Source organism: Nesoenas mayeri, assembly GCF_963082525.1.
Source record: "Nesoenas mayeri genome assembly, chromosome: 7".
In the NCBI taxonomy this organism is placed as follows: Eukaryota; Metazoa; Chordata; class Aves; order Columbiformes; family Columbidae; genus Nesoenas; species Nesoenas mayeri.
The window spans coordinates 36,961,033-36,979,092 of NC_137551.1; the positions used below are offsets into that span (position 1 = coordinate 36,961,033).

Genomic DNA, 18,060 nt, shown 5'->3' on the forward strand with positions numbered 1-18,060 from the left:
CTGAGTACATTATGATTTAAATCTTCTGTGCATTTGCCAAGGTAGCATTAGTACAAAATAGGACTACTTCCTCTCCTTTCACAGATCAACAATAAAAGCATAAACCAGACAACTCCAACACCATTATTAACAATGATAAGCCAGTTTATTTCTCTGTTTATAAATATGCCTTTACAGGAGCAGCAGCCAGAAACTGTAGAGATAATTAGTGGGCACAGCTGAGCTGCCATTAGCTCCACACACTGCAGCTCCACTGCAAGAATTGTCCCATTCCCCGGAGAATCTACAATCGTTATTTAAATATGAATATTTGAAAAGCAGAACAATGAATGACTAAGAATTACAATAGAAAATACTTCATTATAAGAATGTTTTCCTTCTACAAAAGAAAAATAAGTGCATGTAGAACTGAGTGTAGAGAGAAATGCAAACCTTGCCCTGTGTGCCAGAGGTACCTGAGGTGATACAGCAATTCCACCATCCTGCTCTGGTGCAGATCAGCCTCTCACAACTACTCTTCAAGGAACATCCACATAAAATATTTACACTGCACACATGAGAAAAAGGGGAACAGTGAGATGCTGGAAAACATACTGGCCCAGTTCCACATTTCTTAGATGCAAGTTTCTCCCACCAGGCCTTGACGGGGATATTGTGCATTCCTGAAAAATCCCTTCCCGCAGGACAACAGGTCTGCAAACTGGAAAACCCTCCTACAGCACCAGATTGGCCTTCGGAAGCGCGCCAAGCGTTACTTGGACAAGGAGCAGTTGTGCGAGCCGAGTGCTTTGTGGACGGCAGCGGCGAGATGCGGGGCCGTCGGGCTCTGTGCGGTGCAGCTCACCGGGGCTCCCGCGGCTTCCAAAGCCTCCGCAGTCGTTGGCCCGATGGCAGCAAACTGCGGTGACAACGTTTAGTTACAACAGCGTGCTCGGGTGCGGGACCAGCTCCGAACTCCTTCCTTCATACCCTCCCTTCCTCACTAACATTGTCAATGCGTCAACTTGCACAGCTGAGCTTACAAAACTGTACTAACCCTTTCAGGTCGAAGACTTTAATATTAACCACCCATCAACTGAGCTACTTAGACATTACTTAGGAAAGATTATTGTTTATCTCACCATTACAAAGATATAAAGCTCTTAGTCCCACAAAACAGGAAGAGTGAGAGGAATTTTAATGTGCCTCAGCCTGTAATTGTGGATTCAAGCAGGAACTGCTCACACCTTCGTATCACTAAGAGAAAATAAAGCGCATTCCCAGTGGAGACTGGGTAGGTTAATTACAAAAAAAAACCAAACATGAAAACAATTACCTTTTTTTAAATAAAGACTCTCAGCTATAGAATAACATTTGTATTTGCTATCTATTTGCTATAGCTTGTTTTTTTCAGAAAAAATAAACACAAACAAAAGAGAAAATGAAGGTTTGTAATGAGCGTTAGCAGCCTTCCCATCTCTCCTTCACCATCCCAAACTAACTCCCTATCGTACTTTGCCACTTTTAAAGAGAACGTACCTTGATATGGTGGATAAAATCCCCCGAAAGCTTCTGAATGTGCTGGAGGCAGAATTTGACACCAGACGGGCTGAAGAAGACGATACTTGCGGGAACTCCCTGAGTAAAAGCAACCCCAGATTAGTCACTGTTTGCAGCAGCGTCGCTGTCACGGGAATCCATTCAACTGGCTCTCTCTGGGCCTCAAGTGTTTTTATTGATGAGAAGCAGCATTTCAGGCACAGAAAGCGTTTCCTGGGGTGCAGACCCCCTTTCCACCACAGAATGCTGCACTTCAGCTGGGACTTGAACCTAATACTTTGTCACGCAAGTGCGTGGTGATAAATGTACTGAAAGTGTTCTTAGGCTGTACTGATTAGCAAGAAAATTTGGCAAATTATCTCCTTCAATCCATTCCCATCTCTGTCCATTCTGCACAGGTTGTTTCCCTGCTGGTGGTTTACCCCAAGCTTGCTCACCCTGAGATGCTCTGGCAAAGATGAGGTGATGCCTCCAACCCCCTGGAAGGGCTTTTTGTGTCTCAGAACAAGCCCGCTTTAAAAAAGCAGCAGAAACCTTCCATAGCCAAAGGATCCCTGCAAAGTTCTGTGTGGAGCGGCAGACCCAAAGCACACGCCTCCTTTAGCACCATCTTCTGTCTGACCAAAAAGATATGCTGGTTCCACTCAAACCACATGTTGTTATCTTATAGCGCGTGACTTGGAAGCTAGGCCTGGCTCAGGCAGGCCGGAATGGCAGTTTAACACAGTGCTGTTCAGCCTCACAAGGCTCTAACACTTGTCACCTATGGCAGCTCTCCATGTGCTAAATATATAACCACAGTATCATCAGTTAAGAACTAAAAGGACGTAAGAACACATTTTAACAGCTTCATGCTGAAACAAACATCTAATTGCAGAGAGCAGGGAGTTCCTAAGAGAGTTCAGAATGTTACAAAGTCCATATGTACTAATTACTCACTTTTATATCTTCTATAAATTAAATATCATGGGGTTCAGAATTGCAATACCCACCCAGAGAACACCAGGATACAATTTATCCGTTAGACTGACCATCCCAGGACCTTTTAGGACCTCTTGAAATAGGACTTTAAAATCCATATGTAATTTAACAGGATGTTAATGCCCAGAATTTAAAGAGGCCAAGTTTCTGTAAGAAGCAAAGTCTGCATTTTGAATCAAATTAATCCTGGATATCATATAAGCTCCCACAAATGGAAAATCCAGAAAAAGACATTATTAGTGTGTTCTCATCTTTCACTATGTACTGATCCTTGCTTGATGACATTTACAAGATGGTTTTAAAAGGAGAAAAAATGTAGCAAACACAGGGTGTTTCTAAAACACGGACCCAATCTGAAATCACTGCATCTCTGCAACTGGGTCCATCTTTTTGAAACACACGGTGTATCTAAATCTGCTCATCAACAGCACATCACTTCAAATGAGAGCTTCAATATTCACAGGCTGGATAATGGAAGACAGAACATGTAGGGCAGGGTCCTAGTGGATTCTGATTGGTAACAGAGAGCAAAGATGTCCGGTGATATTTCAATTACACTAATAAAAACTACTAATAAAGCTGTTTAATAAATACCTTCACTAGCTGTAATTTCTGACACGGTATTACTTAAAAAGCAATCTTGTCCAGCTCAAGGGAATGAACTGAAAATAGAATTAATACCTGCAGTTATTGCCCAGTAATTCTGAAACATACAGGAATTTTGCAAGTAATTGCCATAAGTTGCTGAGGGACTCACTCCCTGCCTGAAACTTCTGCTAAAGGACTCTCTTGATAATCAACAGTAAACCCAACCAAGATATTCATGGATCACAAGCAGCATTTACAGACAGGTGAAAAAAAGGAGCATATTGCTGAGTATTATCATGTACCTCAGGAATCTCAAACTACATCAGCGTCCAATACCTGTTGTGAGAAGTATCTGCTCAAAGATCCCTGCAGGTCCTTGTGTTGGGCTGTTTGATAAACAGTAACGCTTTCCAGAGGCACACCTGCAATCGGGATATACATTAATTCAACAGGGTTGCTTTCATTTCTAGCATTTCAATAAAGCACTCTCAACATACTAATTGCACTTAGGTGTACTCATTGAGGCTAAAAAGTTACAGAAGAAAATCTGGGAAGGATTTGTAGGTATTTCTGGAGCTGCAAAATGTGCTAAAGCATCTGCGAGCACACGGGAAAACTGGTCAATCTTGCAGTTTTTACTCCCATCCTTTAAACTTCCAGCCAAGAAAACAGCAAATTCCATTTTTACTTATTCCAATTGGGTTCCCAAGCTTCAGATACAACTTTTCTCCTAACTGACTTATTAAAATGAGGCTCCAAGGGAAGCTCAACCTTTTTCTCTCAGTACTGCGGGCAGGACTTCTCTCTTCAGGGCTCCGCAAGGAAAAAGAAGAGCTGATGAATTAGGTTTCTCTCCTGTAAGCACACAAACAAGAACTTTAATTAACTTATGTCTTTAATAAAGAGTAAACATGATACATTTAATACATCTTAAAGGTTGAGCGCTGCAGTAAATGCCACATGCTTCAGCACAGACACAGCCCTAAGATCACTGCCAACAGCTGCAGTGCAACTGCACCCGCAATTCAGACGACAGAGGCTACTTAGCATGTAAATTAAAAAGTATTCCATAATATGAATACATTGGCTAAAAAGATCTCACAAAAGAGAAACTGTCTTTCCATCCCCCTCGGCATTCTGCAGAGCAACACGAGCGCTGTGCAAGTCATCTCCTCCTCCTCGGAAACACAACCTTCCTCCATCTGAGACTGAAAGCGGAGTGGCGCTCACCGCGCCAGCTCTCTCGCTATGGAAGATGCTCCACACACTAACAACAGGATGAAACCCCAGGCTGGAAAGCTTCCATCTGTCCGAAGCTCTATTTTCTTACTTCCCCAAGGAAAACTGATTCTCCTCCCATGGCCAGAGTGGGTGTGCAGATCCTCCCTCGCTCCTCTCCTGGCAAATGGAAGCATCTCCAACTTTCATTATTGTTACACTGGAAGGACCTTTGATACCTGGCTGTTTGTAACAGGACATGATACACCCGGGATGCAGCTTCCACAGGTTTTTCATGTTTCTAATACGTTATCAGAGGCGTAAAACAAATTCTGCTTCAAAAAAATACCACCAGGTATGAATTCCTGTTGCCACCTCTTGGGTTTCGCCTCCTCCATTCCCTGTGCCCACATGCTGGAGACAGGAAACAAGACAAGACAGACAACAAGAGCATTTTCATTGAAGAAGTTGATTTTTGGATAAGAATTTCAAAGCAGAGGGTTTTTTGCACAGTTCGCCTTTTCTATAACACACAGAAAAATTCAAGATTAAATTCTACACAGCTTTGCATTCACCTGCCAAAAGAAATGGGAGTTCTCCCAAACACTATTTAATTACTAATTCAAACATACATTTAAGAGGCAACTACCAGCAACAGAAATGCTTTTGTGAGTGCTGCAAGTAGATTCCTGGTTTGTAACAGTAAGTGTCAGAGATGCCTCAGGGAAAGAAAATAACAAAGAACAGCAATAGTAAAAATCAAATGGAAAGACCCTGGTAGGAGTCACCACGGATTTATTTGACTGTCCTCATGGCACACTGAGGTTTTATTAGAAGCCACAGATATATTCGTAATGAATTACAGGGAGGGAGAATGAACTTGGGACAGAATGCAAAAGATCTTAAAATAATAAGGTAACCTAAATATTTCAGCATCAATCCTGCTGTCAGTGAATGGAGATGTCAGTGTGATGTCTGTACAGAACACTAATCCCTTCTGACTTGGGTTTACAGAGCACAGAGAAATCCTCAGGAGGTCTGAAGAATACAGGCAGCATTGTCCTCATGGTCTCCCTGCTCCTGGAACCAACACTGGAATAAAACTAACAAATATTTGCCTTGAAAAGAGACTCAAGCTGCTGAGCTAGTTAAGGACTAAATCCCTTTATTTTCCCAATCACTTGTGCTGAAAGCACAGAAGGTGAATAATGAAAGAAAGAATCACAAAATCACAGAATTCCAGAATGTCAGGGGTTGAAGGGCCCTGGAAAGCTCATCCAGCGCAATCCCCCCATGGAGCAGGAACACCCAGATGAGGTTACACAGGAAGGTGTCCAGGCGGGTTGGAATGTCTGCAGAGAAGGAGACTCCACAACCCCCTGGGCAGCCTGGGCCAGGCTCTGACACCCTCACCAGGAACAAGTTTCTTCTCAAATTTAAGTGGAACCTTTTCTGTTCCAGTTTGTACCCATTACCCCTTGTTCTGTCATTGGTTGTCACCAAAGAGCCAGGATGTTCCTCAATTGGGCTGAGAAAACAACCAAGAAGAGGGGTTTTTCCACCCCTGGTATCACACCCGCTGTTTTCTTTACACCCGATCCTAGTCTCTCTCTCATTCACACAACCATCTGCAAACTGGCCAACATTAATTCACCACTGAAACTAGAGCTCCTAGCACTAAAAATCAGCTAAAAACCTTTGCTTTAAAGTATCTGTCAAAGAGCAGACGTGGGTTATTCGTCACTTACGGCATTCTTGCGCTGAAAATTTCATTTTTAATTTGCAGGATTTATTATTTAATCTTGTGTAGACAGCTATGATTTTATCATTAAATATTACATATCGCTAAAATATTTGCCAATGAGTTGCAGAGCGCTCTGCCCATTAGAAACAATACTTGCCAGCTCCAATCAATTTTTCTTTTACCTATAAATCTCCGCTACTCCGCAGACTTTGCTAATCAACACTCTTTCCTGTCTTGTTATGCCCACCAGCCCAAACCAGCGTGTCGGGGTTCTTGACATCACAGCCATTACTGAAGCACCAGCACCTTACTCAGCAAGTTTAGCGGCGCTTTGACCAGCAGATACAATAACTCAATAATTCATCCAACATCTAGAATAACTGCATAATTGTCATTTGTTTCTCTGCCCAGCATTAACCAAAGGCAGAGTGTTTACCTTGACTGGCTGAATAAAGTGGCTTTTCACTATACGGCTCCCTGTGCTCTCAGATGAGCGGGGACGTACCCAGGTCTATAAAGGATCTCCCACCAAACAGGTTGCTGCTGAGATATTGAACCTTAGGGGTGATTTTCTCCTGGAACAAAGATTATTCCAGTGAGTTTCAGGGAGCGTGGGGACTAACGCTGCTGCCTGGCTTTGATGTGTTTCTCAGCCGGACGCTCTGCAGGCAGCAGGGGCCGCAGTCCTGGATCCGCTGTGGCACCGGCACGTCCGTCAGAAGCTCCTGGGTCACGCTCAGCCTCTTTCTTCACAGCCACGCAAAACTCATCAGCCCCTAAGCCTAAAGATGTTTCTTACTATTGGAAATTTTAACTAATTACAGTAAAAAAAATAAGGAAGCAGACAAACCAGACTTCTAAAATCACCCAACAATAATGATAATGCATTTAAGAGCAGCAAACAGATCGGAATTACAGCTTTAACCATAACAAAATGGCTTATCAAAACATAATTTTAACTAACCCTCTTGTTGTGTATTGATAAGGATCATGCCTGAAAACATTGTGGCGAAACTAGTTCATCCAGCCACAGGAGAGGACACATTCAGTATAGGGGAACTGTGATTTACGTATCAAGGACAGGCTAAGGAGCCACAGCCCAGGCTGAGTAATCTTAAGTAATCTTGAGTAATCTTAAGCTCTGCTGTTGGATTCTTATTAAGTTTTGTATTATAGCTATTAATGGTTGCCTACACATCACTCGTAGTAGGACTTCTGCAGTTAATGTATTGATAAGTTCTGTGAAATCATAAAATACTTTTGCCAAGCCACTATTCGCTGTGACTAATATTCCAACACGTACTTTTAGTAAAACTCATCACTGACTTGGACCCCGGGAGTGACTGTCATTCACTTCACATAACCGTGCGGAATTAACCCAGAGTTAACTCACACCTGATCTCATCTGTTGAGTCAGGGCACGTGTTGCCTTCAGAGTTAACTCATCCCCCATCCCATGTGTTGGGACGGGACACCGCTCTGCAACTTCTTCAGAACCACCCTCTCCTGGTGCCGAAAATGAGATTCCTCGGCAAGCAGGGGGTCGTTGTGGGGACAGGAGCTCCCCTCAGCCACCCTGAACTACGGAACAGTGACAAATCCCCAGCGCCAACTGGCATGAAGCGAGGAAAGTCACACAACCAGCTCACAATCATTGCAATCTTACCATTAGGCAGCAATTTCCAGCCTCTACAGCTCTGATCTTTGAGTAAAACACACTTCACCTACTGGGTCACGTGGTATTTTAATCAATTACAGAGTCTAAGATTTCATGTAGATTAGTATTTTATATATGTATTTCAAAGTATTTTATCATTTTTTAGAAATATAAATCATATTCCCAAAGTTAAATTCACAGGTTCTGCATACGAGAGATATATGCAGTATGTACTTCTCTGCTTCAGCGTACAATTGATATTATTTATAGGAAATTCTGAAACAATGGAAAGTACATTAGCTTAATTTAAACAGGAGATTTTAGATACTCACTTGAGCAAATATATTCAGCTAATTTTTCAGCATTTCCAGACTGTTCTCCTTGCGGAGTAAGGCCAATTTCTTCCACTATAACCAAAAGCAGGTAAGAAAAGCATTGGCATCATTGAGAACAATTCAGATTTACTGTCACAGGAACAAGGGTTCAAAAGGGAGACCCAACCTGATCCACGCACACAAAAACTTCTTCAAACAGCAAAAGAATGAGAGCGCTTGAAGCAGTAACATGCTATGGAAATTCCATTTTAGCTCTAGAAAGATACACATGAAACAAGTACAAACACTGGGGACAGCTAAGCTGGTTTGCAGCTATTTTTAAGCTCTAGTACCTGCAGTGGTGAAACAAAAAGCACCGTCTGTGCTGAACGGGCTGCAATTCCAGTTTTCATTCTTTTCTGACCAAATTCTTAAAGCAGTTGCCATCGCATTACAATAAAAGTCATGAAAACCCAGAAGCTAGATCCTTAGGTGAAGCACGTATAGTTCTAATGTGTATATCATTACCTCTTTTCAAACATTTCCATTTATAAATCTCACCTATATTTTCTTCTAAGTGCCCTTGAATAGCAGCTAATACTCCCAAAATTGTACTTACATGACAGATTTATCTAAGATTTCTTCTTTTAAACCCCAGCTTACCTAGAGAAGCTGTAGCTTTTCCAACCACATAGACTGGCTTGGAATTCCACCTTTGTTTAAGAGATTTTGACCAGGCTGAAAAACATTAAGCATGCGGCAACAAAATGTGAATGTTAAATGAGTATTTGGACTTCTGTTTAACCTAAAAATACAGCAAAATAATAACAACTAATACTCGGCTACAATTTCGGCAAATCCGGATGTACACAATGAATTTTTAATGTATTTTTTCATTGTGTAAACAGCAGTCTACAACATGTTTTTAAAGCCTAATTTGGGTAAACAGTTCTTAGCCACTTCTGTTAAGTAGCTTTTTTAATGCACACTTGCCCTATGCCAGATCATTTACATTTTGGCATTAAGAACTTTAAAAAAGCATCAAAACTCATGGGGAAAAACAAGCTCATAGGACAAAGGCAGATTCAGATGTACAAAGTGCTGGTTTCAAACTCAAGGCTTAGGCAAAAACATATATAATCTATGACAACAAATAAAAGGGTAGAAAAAACCTATTCCCAAGCATTACGGTTCTCTGTAACACAACTCCATTTTATACATTCTATAGAAATGGATTATATATTAAACATCAAAAGATAACTAGTAGGAAATGGTTTTCCTCCTGCAGGTGGTAAGTGGGTTCTAAATGACACCTCTTGGTTCCAGCAACCTCAGCCCTGTGCCTGAAACCCTAATGACTCAAAATAGAGACACTAAGTCTTTTATTCTCTTGTCTGAAAACAGTCGAGGCCGTGGAGCTCCGTTCTACTATTCTTGGGGGAAACACGTTAGAAACTACAACAGAAACAAAGAAAAATTATCCGAGGAAACTATTCTAATGAAGGAAAAAGAGAATTGTTACCTTTGAGGGGAACCCAAGTGGGAGCTAAAGGCTCATTTTATTGATTAAAATACATATTTTGGCAGCTCCCAAAACTCTTAAGCAAGATTAGGGATGAACTCTAGCTAAGAGATTATGTTTGACCAAAGATCCTAAAATATAGTCCTCTGCTCTTGCTAAAATAAGCGAATAATCTTAGTGTATTTACTGCTTTCTCAGAGTGTGACCTTATTCAGTGCACAGGGAGCGGTGTGACTGTTCCCAATATGCAGCAGATAAAGCAATAAACTCCAAGCCAGACATTATAGCTTAAGAATTTAGAAGAGTTTACACGGATTTTATAGATCCTCGGTACAGTAATTTCTATTTAGCACGCCGCAGGATCCTCACAACTCATCTGTTGGCTTTTATGTACTACCATTTCTTCACTTTGTTTTAGCTAATGCTTAATTCACTTGAGAAATTTTATATTAAAGACGGAGAAATGTCTTGTTCTGTAAGATTTTGTATGAATTAAACAGGCACATATGTAGCACTGGCCAGTTTCTGTAACACGCTCCTCTCTACAAGGCAGGAAAGGAATTAGTGAGCAAAACTAAGCACTGCAGCAAAATATTCCTTATGCACGAGTTAACCACAACTGAAAAAGCTCACACTAATTAGTAATTTGCACCAAAAGCTCTTTCCTTTCATTTTTAACAATAAAGTTAAGTGCGGAAAACCCAACCCTTAAAAGCTCAATTTAGCACGACCCCTTTATGATGCCAAAAAAACTGAGAGATAAAGCTATTTTTAAAAAAGGCATACTCCAAACACCCACTGGTGGGTGAAATAAAATTACAAACTTCACAAATTACTGAACCAGAAAGGCCGAAGAATATAAATATGCGCTTACCTTCGTTTTTACTGCTCTCTTTTAAACATATCTTGATGGCTTCTAATGCTCTCGGACTGGTAAAAATGAGGCCTCTGTAACATTCTGGATGAGAGAGCTATTTATAAACAGTAAAATTAAGGAGAAAATTAAAGTAAGTAAGTTAAAAAATTACATTGATCAATTCTTTATAATCTTGCGAAGAACAAACCAGCTTCAATAAATGTCTGAAATGGGCAGATACGTCACTACTATCAGTGGCCAGTGTATTTAGGAGAGAAATGTGTAACAAATCTCCAATTCAGAACAAACCTAAATGTGAATTCTATCTGACCAACTTAATTCTTTAACAAGTATAAGCAAGGAACTTGACACTGTATACAACACTGTATTGTGTTCTATACAATATTGTACCATTGTGTGGAAACACAAAAGGAGGTGCCACAAAGGGCATCATTAAATCAAGATCAGACACGGCATCCTGGCAACTATGGTCTAAATTCTATTGAAAATAAGACAACTGAAATAATTCAAGACTTACCTTTTCAAATAAGCTTTCAAGAGATACGAATTCAAATGACAAAACTGGAATCAAAGTTGCTTCAAATCCGTATAATCCTAATTCCTATAAAAAAAACCACAGCTCTTGAAATAGATTACAAACGGTATTTTCTTCACTTTCAAATAATTGACTCAGTCAGCACAAATATTTCTTTTTACTCAAGTAAAACACAAAGGCATCTTATTTGCTTTGGCTAGTGGATCTAGTTTGGTTTTGTTAGTTATTTAGTACTACAACATAATACTAAACAGCTGTGGGACTGAGGGTTCTCACATAGCTACTGAATAGTTACAGGACACAGCAGCACGTCCCTCTGAAGTGCCTAAGTGACAAACGACCACCTAATCTCGCAAATATTCTTGTACATCTCTATAATTCTTTCAAGTCAGTAGAAGTGCTCTAACGAGTAAGACCCGCTCACACAAGCAAAGGCAGTGGCAGAAAGGACCACAGCAACAGGCGACCTCTTTTCCACAGTGCATTTCCAGTAAGGCTACTCATATGTTTTGCAATATTAATCCTATCCGCATGAACATAATCAATATTAACTAATTAAAATGAAATTGTCTTCATATCAGTACTTTGCTGAGAGCTTCAACAGTGAATTCTGTACCAATGCCCCATAACTAAAATATTTTTTTCAGTAACCGCAAATTTTCTGGTATATTTTTTCTTCGCATAATTTCAGACATGCAGTCTCACTTTGATAGGGCACATTTTTCACTTTCACAGTTAAATTCAACTATGTTGCTTAATGCATTATACTATTATTTCATCATGAAGTGACACATTGTCTACATTTTTAAAAGTTCACTCACTTTAATATACGGATCTGGTCCAGAATCTTTGTCTTTGGGATCCTTCAGCAACAGAACCTTCATCGTTTACTAAATAACTGCAGAAGAACTCTGCAATAAAATAACGGAATTTATCTAAATTAGATCTAGAGGACTTGCTACTGAACAGTGACTTTAATAGCTCAGTTTCAAAGAAACCGGGTTGCTAACAGTTGTGCTGCTCTCTACACAATGAGTAAGCAGTTAACGTACATTCTCTGGGCATGAATATCCACCCTGATAAGAGCAACAAATAACGTGGTGTCTTCAGATAATGCTGCTTAAGGGAGAAACTATAATGGAAGTCGTCAAGGAGAACATATTGTAAAGGAGAATATTTTGTAAAAGAAATAACCCTTACAATGCAGTCACGTTCAACAACATAATAAGCTCCTACCTATAAAAACATTCTATTATTTTCAGTTCCACACTGTGCTCACCGTAATGAATACGCAAGGGCTTATGTACCAAGCGATTTAATTTGATGCATTTGGGGTCTAACCCTTTTCATGGGGGAAAACATGCGTAGGCAGCGTTTCAAAATGTTTTTTAAAAATACAAACATATATCTGAATGTAATATATGTAATATTCATATGCCTTCTTTGATATATCTATAGTAAACAAGGTAAGACTGAAAAAATGCATTCAGCCATTAAAATGGAAGATGATAGTTCTCAGTTCCTTAAAAGTTGACTTTGGTGCTGAATTCAAAGCCTGTTATAATACGTAAGCAAATATACCAAGGATCAAAGCAAACAAATGCAATACTACAAACAGAAAGCCATTCTCCAACTGCACAGAGCCTTAACGAGCTGTGGTATTTCCTGATCACACACTAGCAAATTCTCCTTAAAATGAGAACACCTTAAATTTTGTTCATCCTCAAAACTTCATCAAAGACAAAAAAACCCCATTCAAACAAAAATGCAAAGGGAAAAGGCGGCGGCTTCAGGCAACAGTGGACAAACCAGCATGGGGTACAAGCCAGCAGATCTCAGGGTCACACATTCACCAGAAACACTGTGAAATGCAGGTAGAAAAGGGCACCCAAAGCACCACGCCAGGAACTCATTATCTCACTCTGATACTACCTTAATTTTGTGGCTTTTAAACTTCATTTTTCAACCTAGGTTTTAACATGTTATGTCATGATTTAGGTGTTGGATTCTGACCATCTTACCAGCAGACAGGGAAGGGCTCACAGACTGCTCAGCACGCAGTATCACAGCGCAGGAACCGGCAGGGCTTCGCAGCTCTGAAAACACATGAAGAAGAAGAAACGAGGACTTTGTCAAGGGCTGTGTTCTCAAAAAACATAATTCTCGATCATTTTAAACTAGAGCAAACACCAAAGTAGATCCCATCCACGGCTTTCAGGAGTCAGACTCCCAAATACTCTGGAATATCTAGTTGCTAGTAGCTTGAAGGAGGTAGGGCTCAGGGGCTTCTCAGTCACTTTAACACTGTAACAGTCTCTAAAAATCCAAGATTCTTGTGAAAATCTAGTTTTCTTTGTAGTACAGATTGTTGTTCTGATACTGAAGTTGCTATGTTTATTATAACTCCACCTTTGGTGCTTATGCTCTAAGTCTGATACACGTACTAGTACTCTTAAAGTCAAACAGCACCAAGAAAAATGATGTTATCTCTAACCTATCACACCTCCCTATTTCCAAAATATATCATGTTTAATAACATTAGGAAGTAATGAAAAAGTAAACATACAGGAAAAAAAAGTCCTTCCGAACTGTGTAATACAAGATATGGTTGGACTCAATGATCTTGAGAGTCTCTTCCAACTGAAATGATTCTATAATAATGCTTTTTGGATAAAGCAATTTCCAAAAGTATTGTAACGAATCCCCTAGATAATATGAGAGTTAATTCAGGTACACCTGGGGAAAGCAGACTTCTAATTAATTACTTTAGGTAATTAGAAACCCATCAGTTTCCCATCCTATGCCTCGGTATTGTGTCAAGTAATGAATAACAATAAGAAATGGGTAAACATCCACGCTTAACAAGGTGACTTACAATAATCAAAGTAATTATTTTGTTGAGATCCTGCATACAAAATATATACTGAAACCAAAGAATAATCACAAAGTCATAAAATATAATGAACTACCACAAGATGCAACTACCTCGCTGTCTCCTGTACAAAGCAATGATACAAACTGTACTTTGGGTTCAGCCATCTGGCTCATTATTATAAAGAGCAAGACTGCACAGCCCCACTGCTCATAGTAGCCACTGGCTTATTTTCAATTCCACCAGAAGGCAGCTCATTAATCCGCTGCAAAAAGGGGCTGCAAGTGTCCACCAGGAGACAAATTTAACCTATGGAATCTGTAGGTTTGTGCACTTACGAATAACGTGTGTTTTGATCTCCAACTACCCTCTGGTTTTACTGCTGAAAAAATTAGTCTCTTTTTCCGCAGCCATAAACCTCCCGGACCGTTCTGTTCCTTCTGCCACCATAGTTCAGGGAGGTTCATGTGGGTTTGGTGACAGGTGTGACCGAACAAAAACTGTTGGAATATACCCATTTCAGACACATCGCTGTAAACTGCAACAAAAGGCAGACGAGAAGCCAAAGAGGGACAAGAACGCACTAGCACATTTTCAAACCAAAAACTTACCACTGTACATACAAAGAAGTTAAAACTTCATGCTGGATTCTTCTTGTGGGGTCAAAACACACAGGGAAGTTTTTGTGACCTGCTGCAATGACGCCGGGGTCCCGCTGCACTGGGAATGGTAAGAGAAATGCAGCGTTTTTACTGGTTTGCTTGTGTCCTGGAGATGTTCCTAAGGAGTGCCCTACAAATAACTGAAATCTAATTGTCCAGCGAGTTTTCTCCTGAATACACGTAGAGTCAAGAACCCTGACAAACATTCCTATTGAATCAAACAGCATTAAGAAAAAGCACATAAATAAGACAAGCCGCATTTTTCGTAATTTTTGATGTATTCTGAGGGACGTACTTACAAGACAAAGATATATGTTAGATATCTTATATTTTTTATTTAGAAATTATATCTAAATATTTCATCAAGAGAGGCAGGCACAAAATTCTAAACAACCGTAAAAAGGTTCTATTTAGAACAATGAATGGATTTAGCAGAGTCCAGTAGTGCTCAATCTATATCTGGAAAAGCGAATGTGTATGAATAACCTTAATAAGTTTTACACTGCCAAGTCTTTGCTTACAGGTTGATGCCGGCCACCCACTTTTGGCTCAGTAAACCAGCACTTTGTTTGCCTGAGTGCCAATAACAACCCTGCAAAAATGTCTCTTCAGATGTTTAGAAAAATACCATTTAAAACCCATTAGGTTTGCAAACCGCTATTAAGAGGACAACAGATTTTTCTGTCTTGAGCACACGGTCACAAAGATGAAAAATAACTTATATTAGTCGGAGGTTTGGGAACCATCCAGTTAGCTCTGATAACAAACTATAAGAGGCATTACATCATGGCTAAAACCAGCTTGGTGCCATTTTTCTGAGTCCACAAAACTTACTTAATTCAGGGGAAGGGTAATTTTAGGTCACATTGCATATTCAGAATATTCTGCTTACAGACATAATTGAAATGCTTCCCATTCACAGCAGCACACAGTAAAATTCAACATCCCTCTGCTGGTAATTAAAATCTAAAGCTGATTACAATGGCTACACCTGATATTAGTAAAGATGAGCAATAGTCTCTCATATTCAAAAAATAAGAACCTTTGCAGATTTTTTTGTATAGAGCATTGTACAGAAAGAACATCTCTGTGGGTCACTTAACTTCCATTTCAAAAGCTGTCCCCAAACTAATTGCGAACTATCTTTAACATTGAAGACAGCTTGGAAAAAGGAATAAAAGGGTCCTTTTGTTTCTTGCTGCGAAGTGACACCAAGAGCTGCAAAATACATTAAACTTCTCTAATACTATTCATATTATAATCAACTGTATGGGTCAGAAAATAAGGTTTGATTGCCAAGTGCAAAAGGTGTTTCATCATAAATGTAAATGGAGGTGAGTTATAAGACACAATTGAGATATGATTTTTTTAAAAAACTGTAAAAATCCCTGGGCTAGGATTTTTGATGCTGTGCATTTCTTACCAATATTCTTCTATTATGATTAGATGGGTTTAATAACCGGAGAAGAAAACAAACCTGTAAGGCTGCCATGAAGTATGGTTCAGAAATCCACCCCACTCAGAGATGATGTAATACATGTATCATCAAGTAACAACAACGAAAGATCTGCGAATAATTCCTACTATTTGGGTGTCTATGTCACAAAACAAAAGAACTGGTTCTTTGGCATGGCAATCCAGAGAAGAATAAAAGGACTTAGACCCTTCCACTACATCATGGATTTTTACCAAAAGCAATGTTAGTAATTAATCTCATTCTCAACCGATATAGTTCCAAAAATAAAATGTAAAACTGTATATAGGCACAGATTGCACCCCTATAGAGGCAGTTTTACTGCAGCAGTAAAGGGCTTTGCCAATATATCCTTTTCCACACTGAATTCTTTCCCTGTGTACCCTATACTGGCAATGAGGCTCTTAGAACAGACACAGCTCTCAAAAAAATAAACACAGACGTGTTCTACACTTTAAAGGGACATGCAAATTCTAACCTATTTGGATTGTATATATAAAGCTGAAATTACAACCTGTGCCTTGCATTTCTTCTGGCTGGCAACAGTGAACACCCAGTCTTCTTCAAAGACCTCATTAACAGCTACATTTCTTCATTAACTAGACATGAAGACTTAACTAGAACATGGTCCACATGAATGAGGCTCAAACATCACTTCTATACTTTTAGTGCTTAGGATTTTTCACTACATTTTCTTGCTCTGTACTTTTTTGTAAAGGCCACATTTACACTGTGTTTCCTGCATTCTACCTCACTGCCTTTTCTGTTGGTTTCTGTTCTGGAATTCTCTATAACTAGTTGGAGAATTATTTTGTTAAGTAAGCAGGAAGCACTTGGTTCCTTTTTAATTTAGCTTTCAGTAATTAGTGTCAGAGATGCTCAGGACAGACTCACAGGCCCCAGCACCGTATTTCAGCCTCTGCTTAGCTCCCTTTTCTTTACAACAGTGCAACTCACCGGTTCAGCAGAAACAGGCCAAGAACAGCGGCGTGGGGGCAGAAGAAATGCGAAGACACCTGTTGCACACAACAATTCTTCTTCTTCTTTTAAACACAGGATGCTTCAGCATGGCAGGGAGCTGCAAGAATTAACATGGATATACACTGCCACATATCATTTTCAAGTATATTTTGTAAGGAGCCATTGAAGGAGGAATGTTGTTTTTAGAACTGATCTGACACCCGACCCCAGAGGAGGGAAGGACTGAGAGACATCAGACTATGGATCCTTAATGTAAAACGAAGTCTCTTCGAACTAATCCCAGAGCGCAAACTGATGACTGTATTTAAAAGTTTTAAAAGTTAAGCTAGGGGGAAGGATGGCCAGAGAGCAGGAATCCGTATTTTAAATAAATCAATAAGGGGTTGTTAGAATTAGATGAACAAGACAGGTAAACTGATGCAGGGTTGGGTGGTCTGTAAACCCTGCAGTGCCAACCAGGGGGAAACTGGGGAGGGGATTAGGGTGATACAAGCAGGGGCTTTCTGCCCTATTCCGTGTGCCTGCCATTAGGTAGAACACCTGGTTAATTGTTAATAAAATATGCTTTGCTGAGAGATCTGCCTGGGCCTATTATATTGGCAAGGTAATTGTTTCCTACAATTCTGAGTCCCGGCAGAGTCCAGATGACTCTCCCAGAATATTCTCACAGAACCCCAGAGTGTCAGGGGTTGAAGGGCCCTGGAAAGCTCATCCAGTGCAATCCCCCTATGGAGCAGGAACACCCAGATGAGGTTACACAGGAAGGTGTCCAGGCGGGTTGGAATGTCTGCAGAGAAGGAGACTCCACAACCCCCTGGGCAGCCTGGGCCAGGCTCTGACACCCTCACCGGGAAGAAATTTCTTCTCTGTTTTAAAGCAACTGGCATCAGCAGCACAAAGCGGGGAGTCCCGTTTGTTTAGGAAGGTGTCTCCCCCGCCGCTCTCCACACACCCCGGGTTTCCTCCCCAGCTCCCTCACCGCTCCGCAGCTCAACCCTTCCCTGCACCACATACCCCGATTCCCGCCTGGGGAGCTCTGGGTTTCCTCCCCAGCTCCCTCACCGCTCCGCAGCTCAACCCTTCCCTGCACCACATA

General features: G+C 40.4%; 1 protein-coding gene across 5 annotated transcripts in view; it reads right to left on the reverse strand.

Annotated features, from left to right (window-relative positions):
• Positions 1–18,060, reverse strand: part of UROS (uroporphyrinogen III synthase) — an 18,204-nt gene continuing 144 nt past the window's right edge. For 2 of the 5 annotated variants that reach the window (XM_080348136.1, XM_080348134.1), the window contains exons 2-13: positions 16,941–17,061; positions 14,459–14,567; positions 12,997–13,071; positions 11,797–11,886; positions 10,958–11,041; positions 10,438–10,534; positions 8,705–8,779; positions 8,060–8,134; positions 3,880–3,963; positions 3,445–3,530; positions 1,519–1,617; positions 1–898 (exon numbers count right to left, since the gene is read on the reverse strand). In XM_080348136.1, the coding sequence (XP_080204262.1) occupies positions 752–898; positions 1,519–1,617; positions 3,445–3,530; positions 3,880–3,963; positions 8,060–8,134; positions 8,705–8,779; positions 10,438–10,534; positions 10,958–11,041; positions 11,797–11,859 (810 nt within the window). In that variant the 5' untranslated portion in view covers positions 11,860–11,886; positions 12,997–13,071; positions 14,459–14,567; positions 16,941–17,061 and the 3' untranslated portion in view covers positions 1–751. Of the gene's footprint in view, positions 899–1,518; positions 1,618–3,444; positions 3,531–3,879; positions 3,964–8,059; positions 8,135–8,704; positions 8,780–10,437; positions 10,535–10,957; positions 11,042–11,796; positions 11,887–12,996; positions 13,072–14,458; positions 14,568–16,940; positions 17,062–17,978; positions 18,025–18,060 lie in introns of those variants that run through there. The other 3 variants (XM_080348135.1, XM_080348138.1, XM_080348137.1) reach the window with 3 other exon arrangements.